The following is a 23,439-nucleotide window of genomic DNA, read 5'->3' as shown; positions in this document are numbered from 1 at the left end:
TTCACAGCTTCAAAACATCTTCAGTACAAAGACAAAGTGCTGAGATGATGTCTGCTAAAATACTAAGTGGCTAATGTCTATGGCCAAAGAAAATTCAGGACTTTGTTTTTCATTTTGTGTATAATGCAGCCCTGATATTTAAAATCCATTTTTCCTCTCCAAAGAACTGGGGGGACTGCTGAAGTACGTCAGACCATTCCTGAATTCCATCAGTAAAGCCAAGGCTGCTCGATTGGTTCGGTCATTGCTCGACTTGTTCCTAGATATGGAAGCGGCAACTGGCCAAGAGGTAAGAGTTAACACTGCTGAATTACGTAGTCATAGAAACATAGAGATGTACAGCATAGAAACAGACTCTTCGGTCCAACACATCCATGCCAACTAGATATCCTGAATTAATCTAGTTCCATTTACAAGCACTTGGCCCATATCCAACTCAACCTTTCCTATTCATATACCCATCCAGATATCTTTTTTAAATGTTTAATTGTACCAACCTCCACCACACCTTCTGGCAGGTCATGGCATACACACACCACCCTTCGCATGAAAAAGTTGCCACTCACGTCCCTTTTTAAATCTTTCCCCTCGCCTAAATCTATGCCACCTAGTTCTGGACTGCTCGATCCAGGTAAAAGATTTACCCTATTCATGCCCTCATGATTTTATAAACCTCTACAAAGTCACGACTTGCTCCAGGGAAAATAGCCCCTGCCTATTCAGCCTCTCCTTATAGCTCAAACCCTCCAAGCCTGGTAACATCCTTGTAAGTTTTTTCTGAACCCTTTACTCAAATTGATTTTCTATTTAATGTTTAATCTGATAGAACAAGCAAAAGAATACAATTTAAATAAAGCAGGATTGATATCGACTCAATTCTTGGATTTTACAATCTCATGGCTATAGATAATGAATCTGGAACTTAAATTGATATAGGTGAAGTTGAAAGCGCAGTCCACCTGTTCTTCCAGCTGGTAGCTATTGTAAGGTGTGAAGGAACTATCAAAAGGATAACTAGCTACCTAATACAAGTCACCATGGATCAGTGCTGATCCGACTTGGGGACCTTAGTGATATTCTTCAAATGAGCCGTTAAACTGAGACCCATCCGTTGTGTCTACAAAATCCCTGTGATACTCTTTGAAGAAAAATTGAAATATTGGACAGTATTTATCCCTCCAGTGATCTCACTAAACCCGATGATCTAGTCATGTATTTTATTGCTGTTTGTATGGCTAAGTTTTACTGTGTATTTGAAGCCTTTCTTCTTCTTATTTTGGCACATCCTGAGACTCCAAAATCTGTGACAGTTTGTTTTAAAAAAAAATTAGATTTTCTATCTTTCTTTGCATAGATTTCTAAAATGCTGTGCACTCATACCAGAAGTTATCCTTGTAATTGCCCTTATACTTCCCTATCAGAATTAACTGAACTGTGGCTTTCACAGGTTGAATTATGTTTAGAATGCATCGAGTGGGCAAAATCTGAGAAGAGGACGTTCTTACGCCAGGCTTTGGAGGTATGTTTCTGATTTATTAATTGGTCTCCACAGAGGAAATATCTCACAATATCCAATTCAACTTTGCAATTCACTTGAGTTTAGAAAATGTTTCGAAGTTGAATTGTTTTTAACTAAAGTGCTGTGAACTCCCCATTATCCCATACTCAAAGCATCTGTAATTCTAACGCAAATGGCAAAAATGCAAAGAAAATTTACCATTTTTATAAAAGCTTTCAAATATGTAAATTTGAGAATTTTATGCATGAAGTTTTGGGCGGCACGGTGGCACAGTGGTTAGCACTGCTGCCTCACAGCTCCAGAGACCCGGGTTCAATTCCCGCCTCAGGCGACTGACTGTGTGGAGTTTGCACGTTCTCCCCGTGTCTGCGTGGGTTTCCTCCGGGTGCTCCGGTTTCCTCCCACAGTCCAAAGATGTGCAGGTCAGGTGAATTGGCCATGCTAAATTGCCCGTAGTGTTCGGTATGGGTGGGTTGCGCTTCGGCGGGGCGGTGTGGACTTGTTGGGCCGAAGGGCCTGTATCCACACTGTAATGTAATGTAATCTAATCTTAAAAAAAAAAAAGTTCAATCACACATGTTCATCTGCCATATGGTAGTTCTTCTAGTGCCCCCCCCACCCCTCAACAATCATGTAAGATGATTCCCAAGCAAGGACTGAAGTGAAGATGCATTGTTTTGACTTCAAAACAAATGGGAATGTAAGAGACTAGAAAAGGGTGCTTATCCTTTTGCAGAAATTCGGTGTCAGTTCATCAATGATCTATGACATTAAAGCGCAAAGGAAGAAGTTTAGAGTTATTTGTGAAAGCAGGCAAATGTATAAAAAATATTATTCAAGAGAGCTCCTCGATCTAAATCCTTAATGCTTCAGCCCTGGACATCAAGATGCAAGTGCTTGTTCTGCTGATGACCCTAATGAAGTACTGAGTTTCCAGAATTCAGTGATTAAGTTGCATGCCATTTTAACATTTTAAATTTAAGATTTTTATTGAAAGAATACTAGAGTGTACTGTATTGGATTTCTTTTCTAAGAATATTTCTCATGCGACCAGCAGATTTGTGTAATTGACATCCGCATATATACCAGCTAATAGGAGTTTACTGTACAGGAGGTCTCTGCATAATGAATGGTTTCATTCTTGAGCATGTTTGTAAGTCTATGCTTACGCGAGTTGGAACAATATAACTTATCCATTCATAAGTACAAGCAAGTGTTCACATGTTGGATCCTTAAAATTAGTAGGGATCCTATTTGTATGTATGAGCGTTCATAAGTCAAACACTCGTAAATCGCAGACTGTCTTTACTGTATTCGTATAATTTTCTTTTAAGGCCAGTTACCAAAAGTAATGCTTTTTGGAACAGCAAGCATCTTTTAATTTTGACTTATTTCCCATATTTCACACTTAAATAGTCTTTTTAAAAACTGCTGTTCATAAAATCCATTATTTTGGTTTCCTTGTGTCATTTTGAAGGAATCTCCCTTATCTATTTTTGACCAGCAATATATTGAATTGTTAGATTTGTACAGTTTTTGATACTTGCAACCTTTCTAGGTTCTGCATGGCTTTCACATGATAGTGGGGGAGATTTAGTGTTGGTCCAGTGCTTATGTACTTTCCTGTTAGTGGTTTATGCCATCACTGCATAAGCAGAATCTTGGAACAGGACAGTAGTCCATTGACCTAGTTGAGAGAGTTTTCTTTTGTCTGAATAATTTTGTCTGCCCTTGTGGAACTTAGCTTAGACACACGTGCAGGTTGCCTGTGATGTGACTCTCATTTTTGCTGAAATGGGTCTTCAAGCTTTTGAAATCACTTTCTTTCAAGTGAATTCCTAAAGTTTACAAAATAAAGTTAGCTTGTTCTGAATAGGGCAGTTTGAAATAGCAAGTGAAATCTGTACTTAAAATCTTAAGTGATGCAGTTTAATTTTGATGTGATGAAACTATAGTTTTGTTTTTACAAAGTTGTCTGGTTTATTGCAAAATTGAGGTTGTAGACATCTCAGGGGAACGTGTTTAAACTTGCTCTGATTTGTTGACGTAGAATAAAAACTTTTTGCAAGGAGGTATCATCCAGGGAACTTGTAGAGTAGACATTTTTTTTTAAAAATGCAGTTGGAGACATTTTGAAGTTTGTGATGTATTTACAGTTCAACATTTTCCTGAATCATCTTGCATATTGATGGTTATCTTAAAAATCAGAAGATAACTCAAGTATGATATTGTGAGCTTGTCATTTGTAGATGAAGGCTTTCATACATTATAGTGACCATTTGCTTTACAACTAGCTGGTAAAGAGCATCCACTATTGTTCTTGCATCAAGCCTAGGGTCTTCTCTTAATCTCATCTGCAGTGTTCATAGATATAGAATAAGTTTGAAGCAGTCCTAGAGCAGTGAGGTTACACTTAATTGAACAAATTAAATTTTTGATCAGGAAACCTAACACCAATGTCTGTGACTGTTGCCTGGTTTTGTTTCTGAGAGTTGATCTTAAACCAACTGAAACTCGAAGCTGCTAAGACCATGTCTGCTAAGTGCTTGTAAGGTAACAATGAAGTAAAAATGTCCAGTGGAGTGATAGTACAGCACTGTTTAAAGTGGTGACACAAATATGTGGAAGCACTTGTATCTGGAGGAAATTTTGAGTCATGTGTTTGACTCAGACCATCTGTTTTAGTGTTGGCAAAGCTATAGGAGTGTAATCAGCTATTTTAGCTATCGTGGGGAGTAAATTCGACACTTAGTAAAATGAGATTCAGGCTTGAATGATGTGGTAAATGACGAGAAGCTACTCTTGGCAAGAAGAAATGATCTTGATTATACATATAAATACTAATGATCGTTGGTTCACCTTGAAGTAACCTATTTGAGGCTAGAGAGCTGGATTCATTTTGAGGTATATACTTTTCCTAAAGAAGGGATATTTCAATTGAGATGCGTTACTGATTGCAGTATAAATATAGTATCTTTTTTTCCTCATTTTTCCTTCCATCTCCAGGATACAAGTTAAATATATTAAGAACCTTGGGTATACTGAAAAAGAGCAAAATTTAATTGCCAGGATTATTGTCTGAAGTAGTGAGGTTTTAAATGAGGTTTAAATAATTCGCATCTGAGGCAAATGTACTGTTTTTTATGTCATCCCAAGATTTTCAACATTCTGTACTCTTGTACAGAAGTGTACTTTTCTTGTGTAGAAGAATGAGGTGAGAATCTAGAAAAAGCATAAAATTATGAAGGAAATAGATAAGTTAGAAGTAGAGAGGATGTTTCCACTGGCAGGCGAAACTAGGACAAGAAGGCATAGCCTCAAATTTAGAGCATATTTAGGACTGAATTGAGAAGGAACTTCTTCACCCAGAGGGTTGTGAACCTATGGAATTTCATGCCCAATGAAGTAGTTGAGGCTTCCTTATTGAATGTTTTTAAAACAAAGACTTTTTCAACCAGTAAAGGAATTAAGGGTTATGGTGGCAGGGTGGGCAAGTGGAGCTGAGACCGCGATCTTAATGGCTCTTATTTCTTATGTTGGAAACACATTGAGCTTGGATTTTATTCAGGATATTCACTTAAGCTTCATGAACCCACAGACAGTCGGAAGACTTGCAGCACTTTTGCAAATCTACCCACTTGCCATTCATTCAAACTTTACATAATTCTATTGGATGCCATCATTGGAAACAGTTTCAAGCTTATATTTCACTCAGTGGCTGACCATCACATACCAGTTATCTAGTGAGCAGTCAGAAAAGGAGCAGTGATGTACTAGCATCCTGTCACCTTTTGTGGTCAAATTAACATGCTTGACAATGGGAGATTGATCTTTTCAGACAGCCTTGATGACCTAATATCTGAATCACACGTACCGTTGTGCTCCAATGGCCTGTGGAACAACCAGCAGTCTTGATTCATTGATTAAATACTTACAGGAACAGACCAGTAATTTGAGTGAAGAGTATTCCTACTCCATTTTGTATAATGCTGGAAGGTAATAGTAAATTGTGTTGGGCAGAGAGGAGCTGGATTCTTAACAGTATTCTGTCCTGTCAGGTTAAATATCCAAATTTGGTGTCCATGATTGGATTGGTAAGCTTTTGACTTGGCAGACTTGCATTACATTCTTGGGATTCAAGTAAATGAATTAAGTTCAGTAGGTCAGTAATGTACAATTTAAGGAGGTTTCATATCTTCACCTACTCCAATTTTTGCCATTTCTGTTGCACTCATTTTTGAAGACAATTTTTTTCAAATTTGTAGCTTTGTATGAAACATCACTTAGAGATCTGTAGACCATTTCTGAGTGTAGTGTGGATATAAATCCATCATCTTAATTTGATATTAATGATATGTGATGTGCAGATAATACAAAACTTGAAAGTATTGTTCACTGTGAAAGAGAAAAGGGATGGACCTCAAGGGGACAGACTTAATTTGATTAAGTTAGTGGACACATGCTAGAAGAAAGTTTGTTCAGAATAGTATGAAGTGTTGCGTTTTGTCGCATGGATGAGAAGAAACAATATTAAAGGCGATGTAGAGACTTGGGGGTAAATGTGCACAAATGCATGAAAATGGTTTCAAAGGTATACTTAATGCCAGACTTTATGAATACAAGGATGGAGTACAAAAGCAACAACTTTGTGGTGAACCTTGAAAAACCCTGTTCAGCATCAAATGGAACTGTCCGTTCACTTCTGCATGCTTTTCGAAGACTGAAGGCCTTTATAGAGCTGCAAAAAGATGCATGAGACGTTTTGATTAGATTAGATTCCCTACAGTGTGGAAACAGGCCATTCGGCCCATCAAGTCTACATCGACCCTCCGAAAAATGACCCACCCACACCCATTACCCTATCCTGTATCCCTGACTAATGCACCTAAGACTATGGGCAATTTAGTCTGGCCAATTCATCTGGGGGAAACCCATGCAGGCACAGGGAGAAGTGTGCAAACTCCACACAGACTGTCGCCCGAGGTCGGAATCTAACCCGGGTCCCTGGTGCTGTGAGGCAGCAGTGCTAACCACAGAGCCACCATGCAGCCCATAATTCTAGAAATGAAGAACTTTGGTTACATAGATTGGAGGAAAATGGGATTGTTCTTGAAAGGCTGAATTGGGGGGGGGGGGGGGTTGGATTTGACTGAAGTGCTCAACATTATGAATGGTCTGGACAGATTTTGGTAGACAAGTGTTCCCATCGGTGGACATCAGTTAACAAAGGAATCAACCATAAAATGAGGAAAAATATTCTGACACCTCGTAGTTTTGATCAGGAATTAATTGCTGCAGTGTATTGGAGGCAGATAAGATTGTGACTTCAAAAAGGAAATTTGATTTGTACCAAGGGAATTTGCAGATTTAAAAATGTTAAAGATTGCATGAAAGTGAAATTGTCTAAGTTGCTCTTAATGAGACCGCATGGTCACCTCCTGTGCTGCACCTATACAGAGTATGATAAATTGCCTTTGTTTTTGATAAGTCAGTCTTGTATAGCACTAAGGGAGACCCCATAAACCATATGAATCTCAACGTGCGATACCAAATAGATTTGGTATTCGTAGTAAGCAATGTATTTTTTACTTTCAATGTGCATTTAATGTCCTATAAGAGATTCTCTATTGAATTGCCTTTGACTCTAGGGAGGTTTAATTACTATATTGAGTTGTAGTTGCAATAATATTCTGGGTTTTGAAAGGAAATCTCTGATTCAAGTTTAATTTGTAGACTAAATACAATAATTGAAATGTTTGGTTTGACCATTTGAAAATCTGTACAATGTCAACTCTATCTAAAGTCGCATTTTCAGTCTATAGGGAACAGCGTGTGGACATGAGGAGAAGCATGATTGTATTTATGAAGATAACTGAAATTGAAATTGGTTTGGTTGAGATCTGAACTATCTCTTCTGATTAGTTTGGCTAGCATATGCAGTTCCTAGTGATAATCTGGAAATTTACCCGTGCAAATGCTATTGATGAGCATTGTTTTTAATAAAATCATAGTGAGCGCTATTTTGCTGCCGTGGTTATTGCGGTAACTTTTTTTTTATCTTGACACTTGTATTTTTAACTCGTATTAAGAACCGCATTTGTGTATTTTGATGTTTTTTGAGTGCTTTTTGCAGACTCACCAATATGGTGAACATAGTTTGTTCCAATTATTAACTGGTGCGTTGCAGTTAATTCTTTTTGATCTTGGTGTTGAGGTTCTTTTAAGTGGCTTAAAGGTACCATCTAATGAGTGGCATTTTTGTAGAATTTCCATTTGTTCCACTTAGACTTTCCATACTAGCTCTGCGGACGTGCTTTTGAATAGTAATCAGTTATATTTAATTGATAATTGTTAAATTTTATCCACAGTAGTTCCTTGAAATTTGAATACATTTGCCATCAGATTTATTCATAACCTTCGGCTGTTGCCCTTTTTAAGCTGGTGATGAGCTAGTGCTTTGAATTGCTGCAGTCCATTTCCTTTAGGTAGACTGTCAATTGTGTCAGAATGGAATTCCAGGATTTTGACCCGCTGAAGGAATGGTGATGTATTTCCAAGTCCAGGATGGCAAGAACCTTGGAAGGGAACTTGCAGGTGGTGATCTTCCTGCAAGATATGAAGAAGTAATTTGATCTCCCTGCTGCAGCAAAACTTCACTTTTTTCTAATTTTTGTTAGCATGCATCTGACGTTATTATCATTGTTACTTTAGCAAACTGTTTTCAGGACTTTAGGATGGCTGTCAAATAGGAATAGTCAGGCCTACATTTTAAATAAAGATACAAAAGTTTTGGCAACTGAGTTAAAGGTCTCTAGCATTTTTACTGTACTTCCCAAAGTATTGCACTTTAATAATTTGAGTACAAACTTCAGTTGAAACACACACATTTTAACTATTTTAATATTTCCTATACAGGCTCGCTTGGTTTCTCTGTACTTTGACACTAAGAGGTACCAGGAGGCATTGCAATTAGGTAACTATTGATACTGCCTTTCATCTATTGGGTAGATAGTCTGGGAACTGTAGCAGTATTATGGTGGGGGTGGGTTGCATTTGAAACTTCAATCAAAACTTGCAGGACAATTAGAATGCAAGACTTTCCTCCATTTTGCTTTATTTGGCTTTCTAATTTTTAAAGTGTTGATGGTAATTAATCAGCGCACAGGTTATTTGCCGCTGGTTTAAGTCTGTTCCAAAAAGTGGTGGACTTTGGTATTTGTTTGAAATCTTTAGAGACTGCTTTAAGCTGTTTTGGGATGAATCTTGTGGACTGATACTTAAATGAGACGATTCTTAACCTACCAACTCGGTAGTGGAGTAGCATCTCTGTAATAATGTAATGCTGCTTTCAGCGGAAATTATAATAACATTAGTTAACACTTGAGGCATTCATTTCAAGTGCACTCGCTTTAAATTGTATGATATGTGAATTCAAATCTGATTTGTCAACATAGTGTTAAATATCATGAGACAGATTTTGGGGTAAGCCAGCTAGCTTCCATATTTGTTCTTTGAAAGTTTGGGAAGAATACTCTATTCATATAGGTCTTGTTGCAATATTTTTGTCAAAGAATTTCACAGTAAGCTTGAAGTGTTGTCACCAGGCTTAAAGTGGAAGTATATTTCTGACCCCAGTTTAAAATGAGATCAGTGTGTTTGTTTCAAACCATTTTTTCTTCATTTATGTAATATTCAATGTCTTGTCATATTCTTCACAAACCTTTTTCTTAAGTCAGTGATCCTTTGCAATTTTGGTTCTTATTTTCATGGTTCGTCTCTGTTGAGTTTGCACATCTTTTTGTTATATCTATAACATAGAAGCTCCACTAGAGGGCAGGCCTCTATAAATTTTCATAACTTGCTGTCATTTCAAATCATCATTGATGCATTTGCACTGCCCAGTAGAGGCCAGTACACTATTGGAATGTAATTAGATTTAATTACAGAATTTGAGTTGGTACAGAAGTGCTGGCTTTTCACAAACCATTTTTTTTAATTTCAGTTTTTTTTTCATAGATTTTCATAGATTTACATAGATGTTTGGGGTAGACATTCCAAACCCTTCCTATTCTGATTATGCATGTGCTGCAAAAGTTTAGTAGTTGGCAGATATTAAATTGTTTTGTTGAGAAGAGAAAGGGAATAAGAAAGCTGACAATTAGAAAAATTTATTAGCATTCAACTCTGCCCATCATACTTAAAGGTAATACATGTTATTTCTGTGTAGACATTTTCCTTCATTTTGTCTACATATTAAACCATTATTAGTCTAACAGGTCTTGATCATGGATTTCCATTTAGTGCATCTGCTTCACACCATTGTTTTCAACCTTGCTATGCTAGGCAGCCAGCTGTCATTGCTAAAGGAGTAATTTTGTATTTCTGCTTTTTAAAAAAGAACTAATGACCTCCCAGCTATTTAAAGTTACAGCACAATTTTTATATCATGACATATTCTTGTCTTCTCCCCTAATAAAAATTTACAGCCATTCTATTAGAAATAAAGCATGGTTGAAGTGTTGATGTATCAAGAGCAAGTTAGTTAGATATTGATAGTGTGTTCCTCCATTTTCGAGTTGATATCAGTGCAGCCACACTTTTGGCTGAAGAACAGATTGTCCTCCAATATTTTGACCAGAGAAGCATTTTTGGCCTGTATGTTTTTGAAGGTATTCCTATAATAGCTGAGTGGGTTTAGTCAATGACCAGCTAAATGTGTGTCCAGAAGAGTGTCTGGCTCAAAGTCTGATCTGTTGACTTGCGTTGTCTCAACAGTTACAATTTCCTTAATGAGCTTGTTTTAGAATTAGAAAAATTCACCAGTGCTCTAATTCTTGACTGTTGCTGGAGGTGTACGTGTGTACTCATTAGGTGAGAAGAAATCTGGTGGACCGAAAATCTGTTACCCTGTTGAGCTTTTTCTGAAAGAGAAAGCATAGTTAATATAGGAGATAGTTTTGTTTTAGTACATTGAAATTGATTGTGTCAGATTTTCTTTCTTCCCCTGGAGGTGATTTCGCTAGTAGCTGGAAAGGACTGGGGTAAAGTCTGGACATTGACTGACAATACAGTGATGTAATTTATGTTACTAAACAATTCAGACTTGAAAGACATTGTGGGATCAAATTACTGCAGAAGATATTGTAACAGATTTGGCTCAAAAATTAAAATCCTCATTAGTATGATTGACTGACTGCTTTTTGTGTTCCTTCTAGAGTGTTATACTAGCAGCCATTTTGACAATTTATTTTTCAATTCTGAGATTTCTTGAAAGCTTTAAACAGCAGTACAAAACCCAAGCATCATATCTTCCTTGTCAGTTCAGCATTGTCTCCACCACCTCTCATTGTTCATGGGTTCTCTATCTAATTAAATAGTTACAATGGATTTGGAAATCTGTATCTTAAAATGGCCATTAATGTTTGGTCAGCTGAGATTTTTGAGACACGATTGTACCTTGAGCAAGAATATTAACGGGTGTGGAGTAAAGTTAAGGTACAGATGATGTGACAGTGAAGCAAACAACATACTAGGAACTAGGTGGTCTTTTCTTCCTCCTACATTGCCGTGAATATTTCACAATCTTTTTGATATAGTTTACTCAATTAGAATAAATATCTTGAGGTCTTTGTATCTGAGATGAAGAATCTCTAAGCTCATGATGCTATAATGCTAACTAATTTAGTAATATTTATGTTTTGCTCTTGCAATATATTTTAATCCAGGGATTTGGCATTTTAAGACGAGTAGCCCATAAAGCTACAATCAACACAGTTGTCTAAATTTGCATTTCTGAAGCTATTAATCTTGGAACTTTCTTAGTGACAAGAGTTATAACTTTTAAATATTAAATTTAAAAAGTACTGTTCTGCTTTCTCCAAGCTGTTTTAAAATGAAGTTGTTTACTTTTTTGTGATTGGTTGCTTAGTAAATGCAGATTTTTAAGGTTCCTTTTGACTTCTATTCAAAGTTAATGCTCAATTTGAATTTTCTTCCAGTTTCCTGATCTCATTGTATGTATGATTTATTTTTGTGTAAATGGTCCTTAAAAGAATAATAAAGCAGTTGTTTACCCCCACCACAAAAAGGAGTCAGTAGCAAAGCTGCTCCCTGCTCAACTCCTATCTTGATGCCACAGGTGTTACTTGCGTAGTTTATTCTTGCTGCTTGCCTCCATTGCATTATTCTCTCCCCTAGCCCTTGTTCATTTCTGTAAGTATCCTTTTGAAAACTCTACAAATCCATTATTGGAAAAGAGCTAATTTGTTATTGAACCTAAATCAGGGTGCAGCTGTTATTGGGTAACTGTCTTCAATCTGCCAGCTCATCAAGTTTTAAAGAGGCAAACTTGTCAGAAAAAAATTAGCACCTGGAGCACTGGACTTAATAGGATCAATAATTATCCCTGATTATAGTTTTCTGACCACAGTTTAAACTGGTTTTGTTTATCATCTTTCCTAACCTTCTCCCACAGAGGCTCAGTGTCTTCCATTTCCACCTGTGAGGCACTGCTGACCTTTTTTTTTCTATGTCATAGGAACTAAATAAATGCAAGTTGTTGATCACCCTGCTCTAATGAGTCATAAACTGTGACAATTGGGCAGATGAGCAGGAAATTGTTTAAAGGTAAAATGTCTTTTTGTATTTAGGTTTAAAATAAAACTTCCCTTAATTCAACTTGTTCACCAGTAGGATTAATATCATTTCAAACCTGCATTAATCCATTTTCAGAAATATTTTTGAGTTATACTGAAATAAAGAATAATAGTTCAGCCATGAGGATCATCAGTAAAATCCTGCCTCGTTACAAACTTAGTTTGTTTATTTGAGTAAAACTAGACTAAATTTTTAAATATTTTTCAGGATCGCAATTGCTTCGTGAGCTGAAGAAGATGGATGATAAGGCACTATTGGTGGAAGTTCAGCTGTTGGAGAGTAAAACATATCATGCTCTGAGTAACTTGCCAAAAGCACGGGCTGCCCTGACCTCTGCACGAACAACTGCAAATGCAATCTATTGCCCACCCAAACTCCAGGCTGCACTTGATATGCAGTCAGGTATGGAACAAAAATAAAACTTTTCTAAATTTTTAGCATTTTCTTTAATGCATTATAGTAGAAATTTTCCTTCTGTTTTTCTGTCTTTTAAGGCTATGATGTCAATGTGGTCATTTCACAATAAGTCCTTGCTCATGAGTGTGTGCGCAGTCTGGAGTCAAGTGCAGAATCCAACAGTTACAAATGCAACTTTTGAGAGAGGTTGGAAGCAGGTCAGAAATAGCCCAGAGAAAGCACACAAAGCAGGGAGTGTGTGTTATGAGCCATTTTGGGGTTGTTGCTTCTAACAAATGGCTTCATCCATTTGACAGCATGTTTGCTATTGAGCACAGTTCTTATCAGAGAGCCAGCTTCTCTATTGCTGTGAGATTTTCAGACCAGGATACAGCCATAGGAGTGTGAAACCTGAGGAGCATACCCACGGACAGTTGTTACTGCTGCCACATTTGTATACAGCTAAAGGATGAATTTCAGTGATTACAGAATTGTCATGGATGAAATTGAGTGAAAGTAGTTTTATAGGCTATGCTTCTACCTGAAATTTATCGAAGAAAATGCAATGTTACGTGTGGTGTGTAAAGCCATAAAATGTTATGCCACATGTTGCAACGTTATCAATGAATCCTGGAAGTTAGAATAGTTTTACTAATTTATAGTAACCCTTTAGTTGAGATAACAGGTATATCATTTTGCATTGACACAGTTGATCACTCTTCTTGAGTCAGAAGATCATTGGTTCAGAGATTGTAGAGATTTTACTGTATAACTTAGTTTGACACTTGAGAATAGTACTGAGGAGTGATGCTGTGTTGGAGCTGTTTTTCTAATGGGATGGAAAACAAAGATGTTGCCCAGCTTCTCAAGATGTGCCACATTTTGTGGCACATCTTTTTCGTTCAAAAAAGGCTGGGAAGTTCTTGCAGATAAATATTTATCCTCAAACCAAGATCACTAAAACCTGGTTGTCATCACGTTGCTATTTGTGGGACTTGCCTGTTCCCAAATTGACTGTATTGTGGTACAGTTAGGGGCCTGAAAGGTGTGTTCAACATGCAAGTCTACCCTCTTAAAGCTTCCTTTTCAGCATTACTATCATCAGTTGTATTCCAAAATGTTGGTGTTGTTTTGTATAAAACAATCTGGCTTGGAAATTCCGTACTGCAGAGAGTCTTAGAGTCATAGTCGTAGAGTCATACAGCATAAAAATCTTTGGTCCAACTAGTCCATGGCAACCATGTTCCCAAACTAAACTAGTCCCACTTGGCTCATATTCCTCCAAAACGTTCCTGTGCATGTACATAGCTAAATGTTTTTGAAATGTTGTAACTGTAGCTGCACTTTCTCTGGCAGTTCACTCCACGCATGAGCCATTATGCTTTTTATTTGTTAAAAAAAAAGTTATACTCATTGTCATAGCGATATACAGCATGGAAACAGACCCTTCGGTCCAGTTTGTCCATGCCGACCAGATGTCCCAACCTAATCTCATCCCATTTGCCAGCACTTGGGCCCATATCCCTCTTAAACCCTTCCTATTCATATACTTATCCAGGTACCTTTTTATATGTTGTAATTGTACCAGCCTCCACCACTTCCTCTGGCAGCTCATTCCATACATGCACCACCCTCTGCGTGAAGGAATTGCCCCTTAGGTCCCTTTTATATCTTTTCCCCCCTCACCCTGAACCTATGCCCTCTAGTTCTGGACACCCCCACCTCGGGGAAAAGATTTTGTCTATTTCTATCCGTGCCTCTCAGTTTTATAAAACTCGGGTCACCCCTCAGCCTCCGATGCTCCAGGGAAAACAAACGCAGCCTATTCAGCCTCTCCTTATAGCTCAAATCCTTAAACCCTGGCAACAACTTTTTAAATCTTTTCTGAATCCTTTCTAGTTTCACAACATCCTTCCTACAGGAAGGAGAAGAATTGCACGCAATATTCCAATAGTGCCCTAACCAATGTCCTGTACAGCTGCAACATGACCTCCAAACTCCTGTACCCAGTGCTCTGACCAATAAAGGAAAGCATACCAAATGCTGCCTTCACTATCCTATCTACCTGGAACTCTACTTTCAAGGAGCTTTGAACCTGCACTCCAAGGTCTCTTTGTTCAGCAACACACCCCAGGATCTTACCATTAAGTGTATAAGTTCTGCTAAGATTTGCTTTCCCAAAATGCAGCGCCTCGCATTTATCTAAATTAAACTCCATCTGCCATTGCTCAGCCCAATGGCCCATCTGATCAAGATCCGGTTGTAATCTGAGGTAACCTTCTTCACTGTCCACCACACCTCCAATTTTGGTGTCATCTGCAAACTGACTTACTATACCTCCTATGTTCATATCCAAATCAATTATATAAATGACGAAAGGTAGTGGAACCAGCACTAATCCTGGGGCCCCGGGCCTCCAGTCTGAAAAACAACCCTACACCACCACCCTCTTCTACTTTTGAACCAGTTCTGTTTCCAAATGGCTAGTTCTCAATGTATTCCATATTTCTAGCCTTGTTAACCAGTCTCCCATGGGGAACCTTATTGAATGCCTTACTGCAGTCCATATAGATCACATCCACCGCTCTGCCCTCAGCAATCCTCTTTGTTACTTTTTCAAAAAATTCGATCAAGTTCATGAGATATAATTTTCCCCCGTGCAAAGCCATGTTGACTATCCCTAATCAGTCCTTACCTTTCCAAATATGTGTAAATTCTGTCCCTGAGGATTCCCTCCAAAACTTTCCCACCACTGACGTCAGGCTCACCGGTCTATAATTCCCTGGCTTGTCCTTACCACCCTTCTTAAACAGTGGCACCACATTAGCCAACCTCCAGTCTTCCGGCACCTCTCCTATGACTATCGATGATTCAAATATCTCAGCAAGAGGCCCAGGATCACTTCCCTAGCTTTCCACAGAGTTGTAGGGAGCCCCTGATCAGGTCCTGGGGATTTATCCACTTTTATACATTTCAAGGCATGTAGCACTTCCATCTATTTCCCTATATTCTATATCTTCCATGTCCTTCTCCACAGTAAAGAGTGATGCAAAATAATCATTTAATATCTCTTCTCTCTTTCCCCCCCCCCCCCCCCCCTCCTGTGGCTCCTTCTCCTTAACCCAATTTGCCAAAGCTATCCCTTTTTGCTCTCCTGATTTCACTCTTAAGTATACTCCTACTGCCTTTGTACTCTTCTAAGGATTCCCTCGATCTCTCCTGTCTATATCTGACATATGTTACCTCATTTTTCTTTACCAAACCCTCAATTTCTCTAGTCATGCAGTAATCCCTACACCTATCAACCTTTTCCTTTCACCCTAACAGGAATATACTGTCTCTGGACACTCATTATCTCATTTCTGAAGGCTTCCCATTTTCCAGCGGTCCCTTTGCCTGCGAACACCTGCACCCAATCGGCTTTTGAAAGTTCTTGCCTCAAACTGTCAAAATTAGCCTATCTCCAATTTAGAATTTCAGCTGTTAAATCCGGTCTATCCTTTTCCATCACTGTTTTAAAACTAATAGAATTATGGTCACTGACCCCAAAGTTCCCCCCCACACTGATGCCTCAGTCACCTGCCCTGCCTTATTCCCAAGAGTAGGTCAGGTTTGCCCCTTCTCTTGCAGATACATTCATATACTGTCTCAACTTTCTTGTACACACTTAACAAATTCCTCTCCATCTAAACCCTTAACACTATAGCAGTCCAGTCTATGTTTGGAAAGTTAAAATCTCCTACCATAACCACCCTATTATTCTTACAGATAACGGAAATCTCCTTACAAATTTGTTTCTCAATTTCCTGCTGACTAATAGGCGGTCCATAATACAATCCCAATAAGGTTTCTTATTTCTTAGTTTCACCCAAAAAACATTTCTGGATGTATTTCTGGGAAAATCTTCCCTCTGTACAGCTGTAATGCTATCCCTTATCAAAAGTGCCGCTGCTCCTCCCTGTTTTGCCTCCCTTTCTATCCTTCCTATAGCATTTGTATCCTGCAACTTTAAGCTGCCAGTCCTGTCCATGCCTGAGCCATGATTCTGTAATTGCAACGATGTCCCAGTCCAATTTCCCTAACCATGCCCTGAGTTTAGCTGCCTTCCCTGTTAGACCTCTTGCAGTGCAAGAAATGCATTTTAATTTATTAGTCCTACCTTTGTTCTCTGTTTTGTTCCAGCCTCCCTGACTGTTTGACTCACTACGTCTCTGAACTGCACCAGTCTCAGATTGATCTCTTTCCTCAGCATCTCCTTGGGTCCCACCACCCCTCATTACTAATTTAAGTCCTCCCGAGCAGCTCAAGCAAATCCCCCTGCCAGTATGTTAGTCACCTTCCAAGTCAGCTGCAATTCATCCTCCTTGTACAGGTCACTTCTACCCTCAAAGATTCCATTGATCCAAAAATGTGAATCCCTATCCCATGTACTAGCTTTTCAGTCTCACATCTGCTCTATCCTCCTATTCCTACCCTCACTAGCTCATAGCACCAGGAATAATCCAGATATTACTACCCTCGAGGATCTCCTTTTTAAATTCCTGCCACCTCTTTCTTCTCCCTTTAAAATCGCAACCTTTTCCCTTCCAGTGTCGTTGGTACCGATGTGTACAATGACCTCCTGCTGGTTCCTCTCCCTTTTTGAGAACATTCTGCACCTGCTCTGAGACATCCTTGATCCTGGTACCAGGGAGGCAGCACACCATTCTGATCTTTTTGCTGCTAGCCGCGGAAACGTCTGTCTGTGCCCCTGACTAGAGAGTCCCTTAACACAATCAATTGCTTGGAACTTGATGTACCCCTCATTACGTTAGAGCCAGTCTTGATACTAGAATCTTGGCTGTTCATGCCAAATTCACCTGAAAGTCCATCATTCCCTACGTTCCCCTGTACTTGTTTGAAATGGGGATAGCCACAGAAGTCTCCTGTTCTACCCGCCTGCCTCTCCTACCTTTCTTGGAGTTAACACATCCATCTGACTGTATCTGCAGTTTTTTCACCCTTTCTATAACTGCCATCCATCACACCCCCTAGCTGTTGTAAATTCCTCATTGCCTCTGTCGCTCCAACTCATCCATTTGATATGACAGGATTCACAACCAGCGACATTTATTGCAGATATAATCCTCAGTAACCCTTAAACTCTCCCGAAACTCCCACATCTGACAAGAGCATATCACTACTAAATACCATTTTGGTCTATCCAATCTACAGAACAAGGAAATAGCACTGTCTTATTGCTTTACAAAGCACTGCTCCAGGCTAACTTAATACTTATGGCTTATATTTTAAAAATTTAACCAAGAGACAGATCCCAATAAAAACATGAGAGAGAACCTACTCTACTCACTATTGTATATTAAAACTCAAACCCCCCCATTCTTAGCAATGTCCTGGTAAATCTAACCCCTCTCCAATTTAATAGTATCCTTTCTACAGGAGGGTGACTAAACTGCACGCAGTACTCCAGAAGAGGCCTCACCAACGTTCTATACAGCCTCAACATGACTCCTATACTGTATCATTTCCTTTTTTGAAGAGACTATTTGCTTGCCCAGCCTTTTGCCATCAGCATAACTCCCTTTACTTGAAAAGTTGACTCTTTTCTGGAACACCTTTTGTAAAGACAAGATTCTTTCTGGTACTACAACTAAATATTTATCCTTCATGTGAGTCTCAACCATCTACTCTATTGTTTGCATTTCCAGCAGGAGTCATTGATTAGTGACTGAGTGCATGAACTCCAACCAGCTTTTTCTCTCTCATCGAGGAGTATTGTGGTCCGTTGCATAATCTGTCAGCTCCCTTTCCGAAATCTGGTTAGTCGGTACAATTTTGAGATCAAACCTGAAACTCTTATGGCTTACTTGTTTATTGACTTAATCAGTTTACTCATTGGGCAGTCGAAGAATCCAGGTTTTTTGAAGTATTCTTGCTGTAATTGTTTTAACCTTGTAACTGTCCAAATGGAGTTGCCTGTGTGTAATCCTCTGATGGAGGTATACAATGAAGATTTAGTTGCTCTAAGCAAAAAAAAAAAGTAGACAGTCTTCAAACATGGTCATAAATTTAGTTTTGCATTAATCTGATATTTTTGCTTCTAGGTATTATCCATGCTGCTGAAGAAAAGGACTGGAAGACTGCTTACTCCTATTTTTATGAGGCATTTGAAGGATATGATTCTATTGATAGCCCCAAAGCTATCACAGCATTAAAATATATGCTGCTGTGCAAAATTATGTTAAATACGTAAGTTTGAAAGGTTTTTCTCATCTAAATTGCTTATTTGCAACATTCCCTTAATTCATAATGGAATCGAGGGATATGAAGTTAGTACAGAAAGGTGGAGTTCAGGTAGACAACCAACCATGTTCTTAACGACTGTTGACATTATGTTTCATGTAGGAAAAGTGTTGGGCATGTTAAACTAAAACTTTGTAAAGTGAAGGCCTGGAGATAATATTGCTTCGGTGTTGCAATTTACTTGATACTAGTTTCTTGACGTTAGTGAAAATTTTAGTAACGCGTTCTCCTTTTCTCTTACTGTTATTGTTGAAGATCACGAAAACAATCATACTTGTGGTTTTGACCATGCTTGTGGCACTAATGTTGCAGTAGCTTTATTGCTGTTGTTTGCAGTGCTCGAAATATCTGGTAAAGATAGGATGTTCCAGTTTGGCAGTGCTGCCCAACAATGCTCTGCGTTATGTTGGAAAGGGCTAAGGCCATTATAAATAATGAAGTTTGCTGTAAGGGTGAGCTTTGGAAAATCATAATTGAAGAAAAATGGTTCATGTAGCAATTTTCAAAATGTGTGTTCTTTTGATCTTCTTTCAGACCAGAAGATGTCCAGGCATTGGTGAGTGGGAAGCTTGCCCTCCGATATGCTGGGCGACAGGTAAAGTACAAAGTCAGTGCTCCTTAATTTCAGAAAAGGGTGGGGAAGGAAATGAGGGAAAGAATGGATTTTGTCTGTTTAAACTCAGGTTGTTTTAAATACTTCACTCTCCGTTTACCTAGAGTAAGACCTAATTTCCTCATTCCATAGTGAGGAATTGCAGAGCAATCTGTTCATGTATAGACTGGCTGATTGCTTTCAGAAGGTTTTGTCATTCATGCAGTCAGATCCTGGAGGTAACTTGATTTCCGTTTTCTTTACAAGTATAATAGCTGACAGGCCCAAATATTGTCAGGAAATAATTCATTCAATAGACCAGCTTTAATGGGTAACCAAAGACCAGGTTAAGCAAACCAGGTGGAGTTATCTAGAGGCATTTACTGAGCAACCATTTTTGTAAACAATATTAACAGCCTTTGAGAAACAGATGTGGAGAAAGGTCATTGATAGTTCTGCCTTCATTCCAGTGTAGTATCCGAATCCATTTCCTACCTTTTTCTCTTTAGGCTTGGATGTCTGGATTAGTAGTTGAGCCCAAGTTCATTTTTCCACCCACTTTTTCTGTCTCCTAAAGCTGTTCTTAAAAGTAGAAGATCTCTGTATCTCATCCAAAAGGCTTGACTTAGCAAATACTCAACAGTAATGGATGTAAACTTTATACTGTCCATGCACTTCTAATCAGGCTCCAAAAGCCTAGGATTGTCAATTGCAGCAACTGTTGTGGCACGATTAGCTAATCCATCAATAATTAAGTATCAAATTCACAATTTTTCTTTTGCCATGGTCCCACCACTAATGATGCATTTACCCATGACACTACCAAATGAGCATGTCATTTCAGAAATGATTTATAACATGGAAGAAAGATGGTCTGTGGAGAACTGGGAAAAAGGGTAAAAACAATGACTGCAGATGCTGGAAACCAGATTCTGGATTAGTGGTGCTGGTAGAGCACAGCAGTTTAGGCAGCATCCGAGGAGCAGTAAAATTGAGGTTTCGGGCAAAAGCCCTTCATCAGGAATAAAGGCAGAGAGCCTGAACGGTGGAGAGAGAAGCTAGAGGAGGGTGGGGGTTGGGAGAAAGCAGCATAGAGTGTAATAGGTGAGTGGGGGAGGGGATGAAGGTGATAGGTCAAGGAGGAGGGTGGAGTGGATAGGTGGAAAAGGAGATAGGCAGAGTGGGAGGGGGAGTTGAAATGTTGAGCCACGGGGCGGTTTGGTTGATTGGTGCGGGTGTCCCGGAGATGTTCCCTAAAGCGCTCTGCTAGGAGGCGTCCAGTCTCCCCAATGTAGAGGAGACCGCATCGGGAGCAACGGATACAATAAATGATATTGGTGGATGTGCAGGTAAAACTTTGGATGTGCAAGGCTCCTTTAGGGCCTTGGATGGAGGTCAGGGAGGAGATGTGGGCGCAGGTTTTGCAATTCCTGCAGTGGCAGAGGAAGGTGGTAGGATGGGAGGTTGGGTTGTAGGGGGGCGTAAACCTGACCAGGTAGTCACGGAGGGAACGGTCTTTGCAGAAGGCGGAAAGGAGTGGGGAGGGAAATATATCCCTGGTGGTGGGGTCTTTTCGGAGGTGGCGGAAATGTTGGCGGCTGATTTGGTTTATGCGAAGGTTGGTAGAGTGGAAGGTGAGCACCAGGGGCGTTCCGTCCTTGTTACGGTTGGAGTGGTGGGGTCTGAGGGCGGAGGTGCGGGGATGTGGAGAACTGGGATTTAACCTCAGTATATGGCTGTTTTGATGAGTCTTTCCATAAGCATTTGTTGTGTTCATATATTTTGTATTTAAGTGGACTATAACCCATGCAAATAACCTGGGCCAAGAAGGCAAAAAGTAAGTTCATCAACATAAGAATCAAATTTAGTAATGACTCTCAATGTACTGGAAAAACATAGGAAAACATAAAATAACACTTGGAATAGAAGTTGGTTTTGAAATAGCAAGGATAGTAAGTTATCAGCTTGCTGTCTTGTCTTGGTCCTGAAATACGCACTCACATGTGTTACTATCCTTTGGAAGAAATATAGGGTGAAATGTATGTAATTTTTAAGACACAGGTGGGTATGTCATTAAATAGCCTTAAGTTATTCTTTTTTTGCCTCTGGTATGTTTTAACAACTAGAAATTTCATCTCCACTAACGGTTATCTCTTTAATCTTAAGACTGATTCGCTAAAATGTGTGGCCAAAGCAAGTAAGAATCGATCACTGGCTGATTTTGAAAGAGTAAGTTATCCAAAAAATAATTAGTGTGAAATTTCATTGACAGTGGTTGGTATGCAGGGCCTAGTGTGAGAGAGATGCTGTTTGTTCGGGCTTTACTTCCTAAGTAATAGGATACATTGATATGTTTGCCTTTGCTTTGCACAACAATTATATAGGAGAACTCCAACTATTTGTGGAGGAAACAATTTCAAAGTGAATTTGAAACTTTATTTTACAGTGGTCTGTGGGCCATCCAGTATAGAACATGCCCATGAAAAGTAACTAACAATGTTTTCTCAACTGGACAACTTGTATCTGTAACATTATCCCCACACAGAATAGGAAAGCTTTTTTCTGGATGTATATCCTCTTCCTTGTACTTACAGGTGAACTGCAAATGTACACGATATTTGATGACATTTTGGGGATGGGAGGGTGTGTGTGTTGCCACTGAACATTGCACAAAAGCAGCAGCTTCCTTGTTGATAAAGGAATTACAGCTAGGAGAAGCTGAGCATGTACACCCCCAGTTTCAAATGGAGATCATTGAGCATGGAAGTACATGAATCCTGGATTGTGAAAATGAATAAAAACATAATCAAAAATTCAAAATGTAGGTTCTAATTTGTTTGCTATTTATAACGAAGTACTTGCAATCTGGGTCTGTTATTACCGTGTGCTGGGAATAAATGGTGATGGTACGTTTGTAAACTTGGCAGGTTGAACCAGATTTTGGTCCTCTGTTGTTCAGTGAATGTTGCCAAAGATTATTCTGAATGGTATTTGATTGCATCCATCTGAATTGGAGTTGTTCTTAAAAGGTTGTCTGTCATTAATAATATAGCCAAACTGTTGTTTGTGTGCGTGGCAAGCTTGTTTGTTTGGTTAGAAAATAAAGTAAATGTTGTTTCATTACTATCACAGCTGCCCAAAGCAAAATATTGTATCTGAAAGGCTTGTATCAGAGTGTATTTCTTAGAAATGAGGTCAACTACATTTGCCAGACATTATAAATGAGTCTAACATGGTAAGATCAGAAGAAAACTAGTAATCACGTGACTTTATAGGTTTAAAGTTCCTACTTGGGTGGTTAATGATTAATCTTAGACAATAGACAATAGGTGCAGGAGTAGGCTATTCTGCCCTTTGAGCCTGCACTACCATTCAATATGATCATGGCTGATCATCCTTAATCAGTATCCTGTTCCTGCCTTATCTCCATAACCCTTGATTCCATTATCCTTTAGAGCTCTATCCAATTCTTTCTTAAATGAATCCAGAGACTGGGCCTCCACTGCCCTCTGGGGCAGAGCAATCCACACAGCCACCACTTTCTGGGTGAAGAAGTTTTTCCTCATCTCTGTCCTAAATGGTCTACCCTGTATGTTTAAGCTGTGTCCTCTGGTTCGGCACTCACCCATCAGCGGAAACATGTTTCCTGCCTCCAGAGTGTCCAATCCTTTAATAATCTTATATGTCTCAATCAGATCCCCTCTCAGACTTCTAAACTCAAGGGTATACAAGCCCAGTCGCTCCAGTCTTTCAGCGTAAGGTAGTCCTGCCATTCCAGGAATTGATCTCGTGAACCTACGCTGCACTCCCTCAATAGCCAGAATGTCTTTCCTCAAATGTGAAGACCAGAACTGTTCACAGTACTCCAGGTGTGGTCTCACCAGGGCCCTGTACAGCTGCAGAAGAACCTCTTTGCTTCTATACTCAATCCCTCTTGTTATGAAGGCCAGCACGCTATTAGCCTTCTTCACTA

At 39.1% G+C, this 23,439-nt stretch overlaps 1 protein-coding gene across 1 annotated transcript in view; it reads left to right on the top strand.

The window, feature by feature from the left end:
- Positions 1–23,439, top strand: part of LOC122540012 (26S proteasome non-ATPase regulatory subunit 11) — a 94,726-nt gene that overhangs the window by 34,433 nt on the left and 36,854 nt on the right. Inside the window, exons 3-9 of the mRNA XM_043675300.1 lie at positions 165–289; positions 1,448–1,519; positions 8,435–8,492; positions 12,383–12,577; positions 18,676–18,820; positions 19,409–19,469; positions 21,633–21,695. Coding sequence (XP_043531235.1) covers positions 165–289; positions 1,448–1,519; positions 8,435–8,492; positions 12,383–12,577; positions 18,676–18,820; positions 19,409–19,469; positions 21,633–21,695 — 719 coding nt within the window. The remainder of the gene's footprint in view (positions 1–164; positions 290–1,447; positions 1,520–8,434; positions 8,493–12,382; positions 12,578–18,675; positions 18,821–19,408; positions 19,470–21,632; positions 21,696–23,439) is intronic.

Source organism: Chiloscyllium plagiosum, chromosome 33 (assembly GCF_004010195.1).
Source record: "Chiloscyllium plagiosum isolate BGI_BamShark_2017 chromosome 33, ASM401019v2, whole genome shotgun sequence".
Lineage (NCBI taxonomy): Eukaryota > Metazoa > Chordata > Chondrichthyes > Orectolobiformes > Hemiscylliidae > Chiloscyllium > Chiloscyllium plagiosum.
This window is presented reverse-complemented; position numbering and strand designations above follow the sequence as displayed.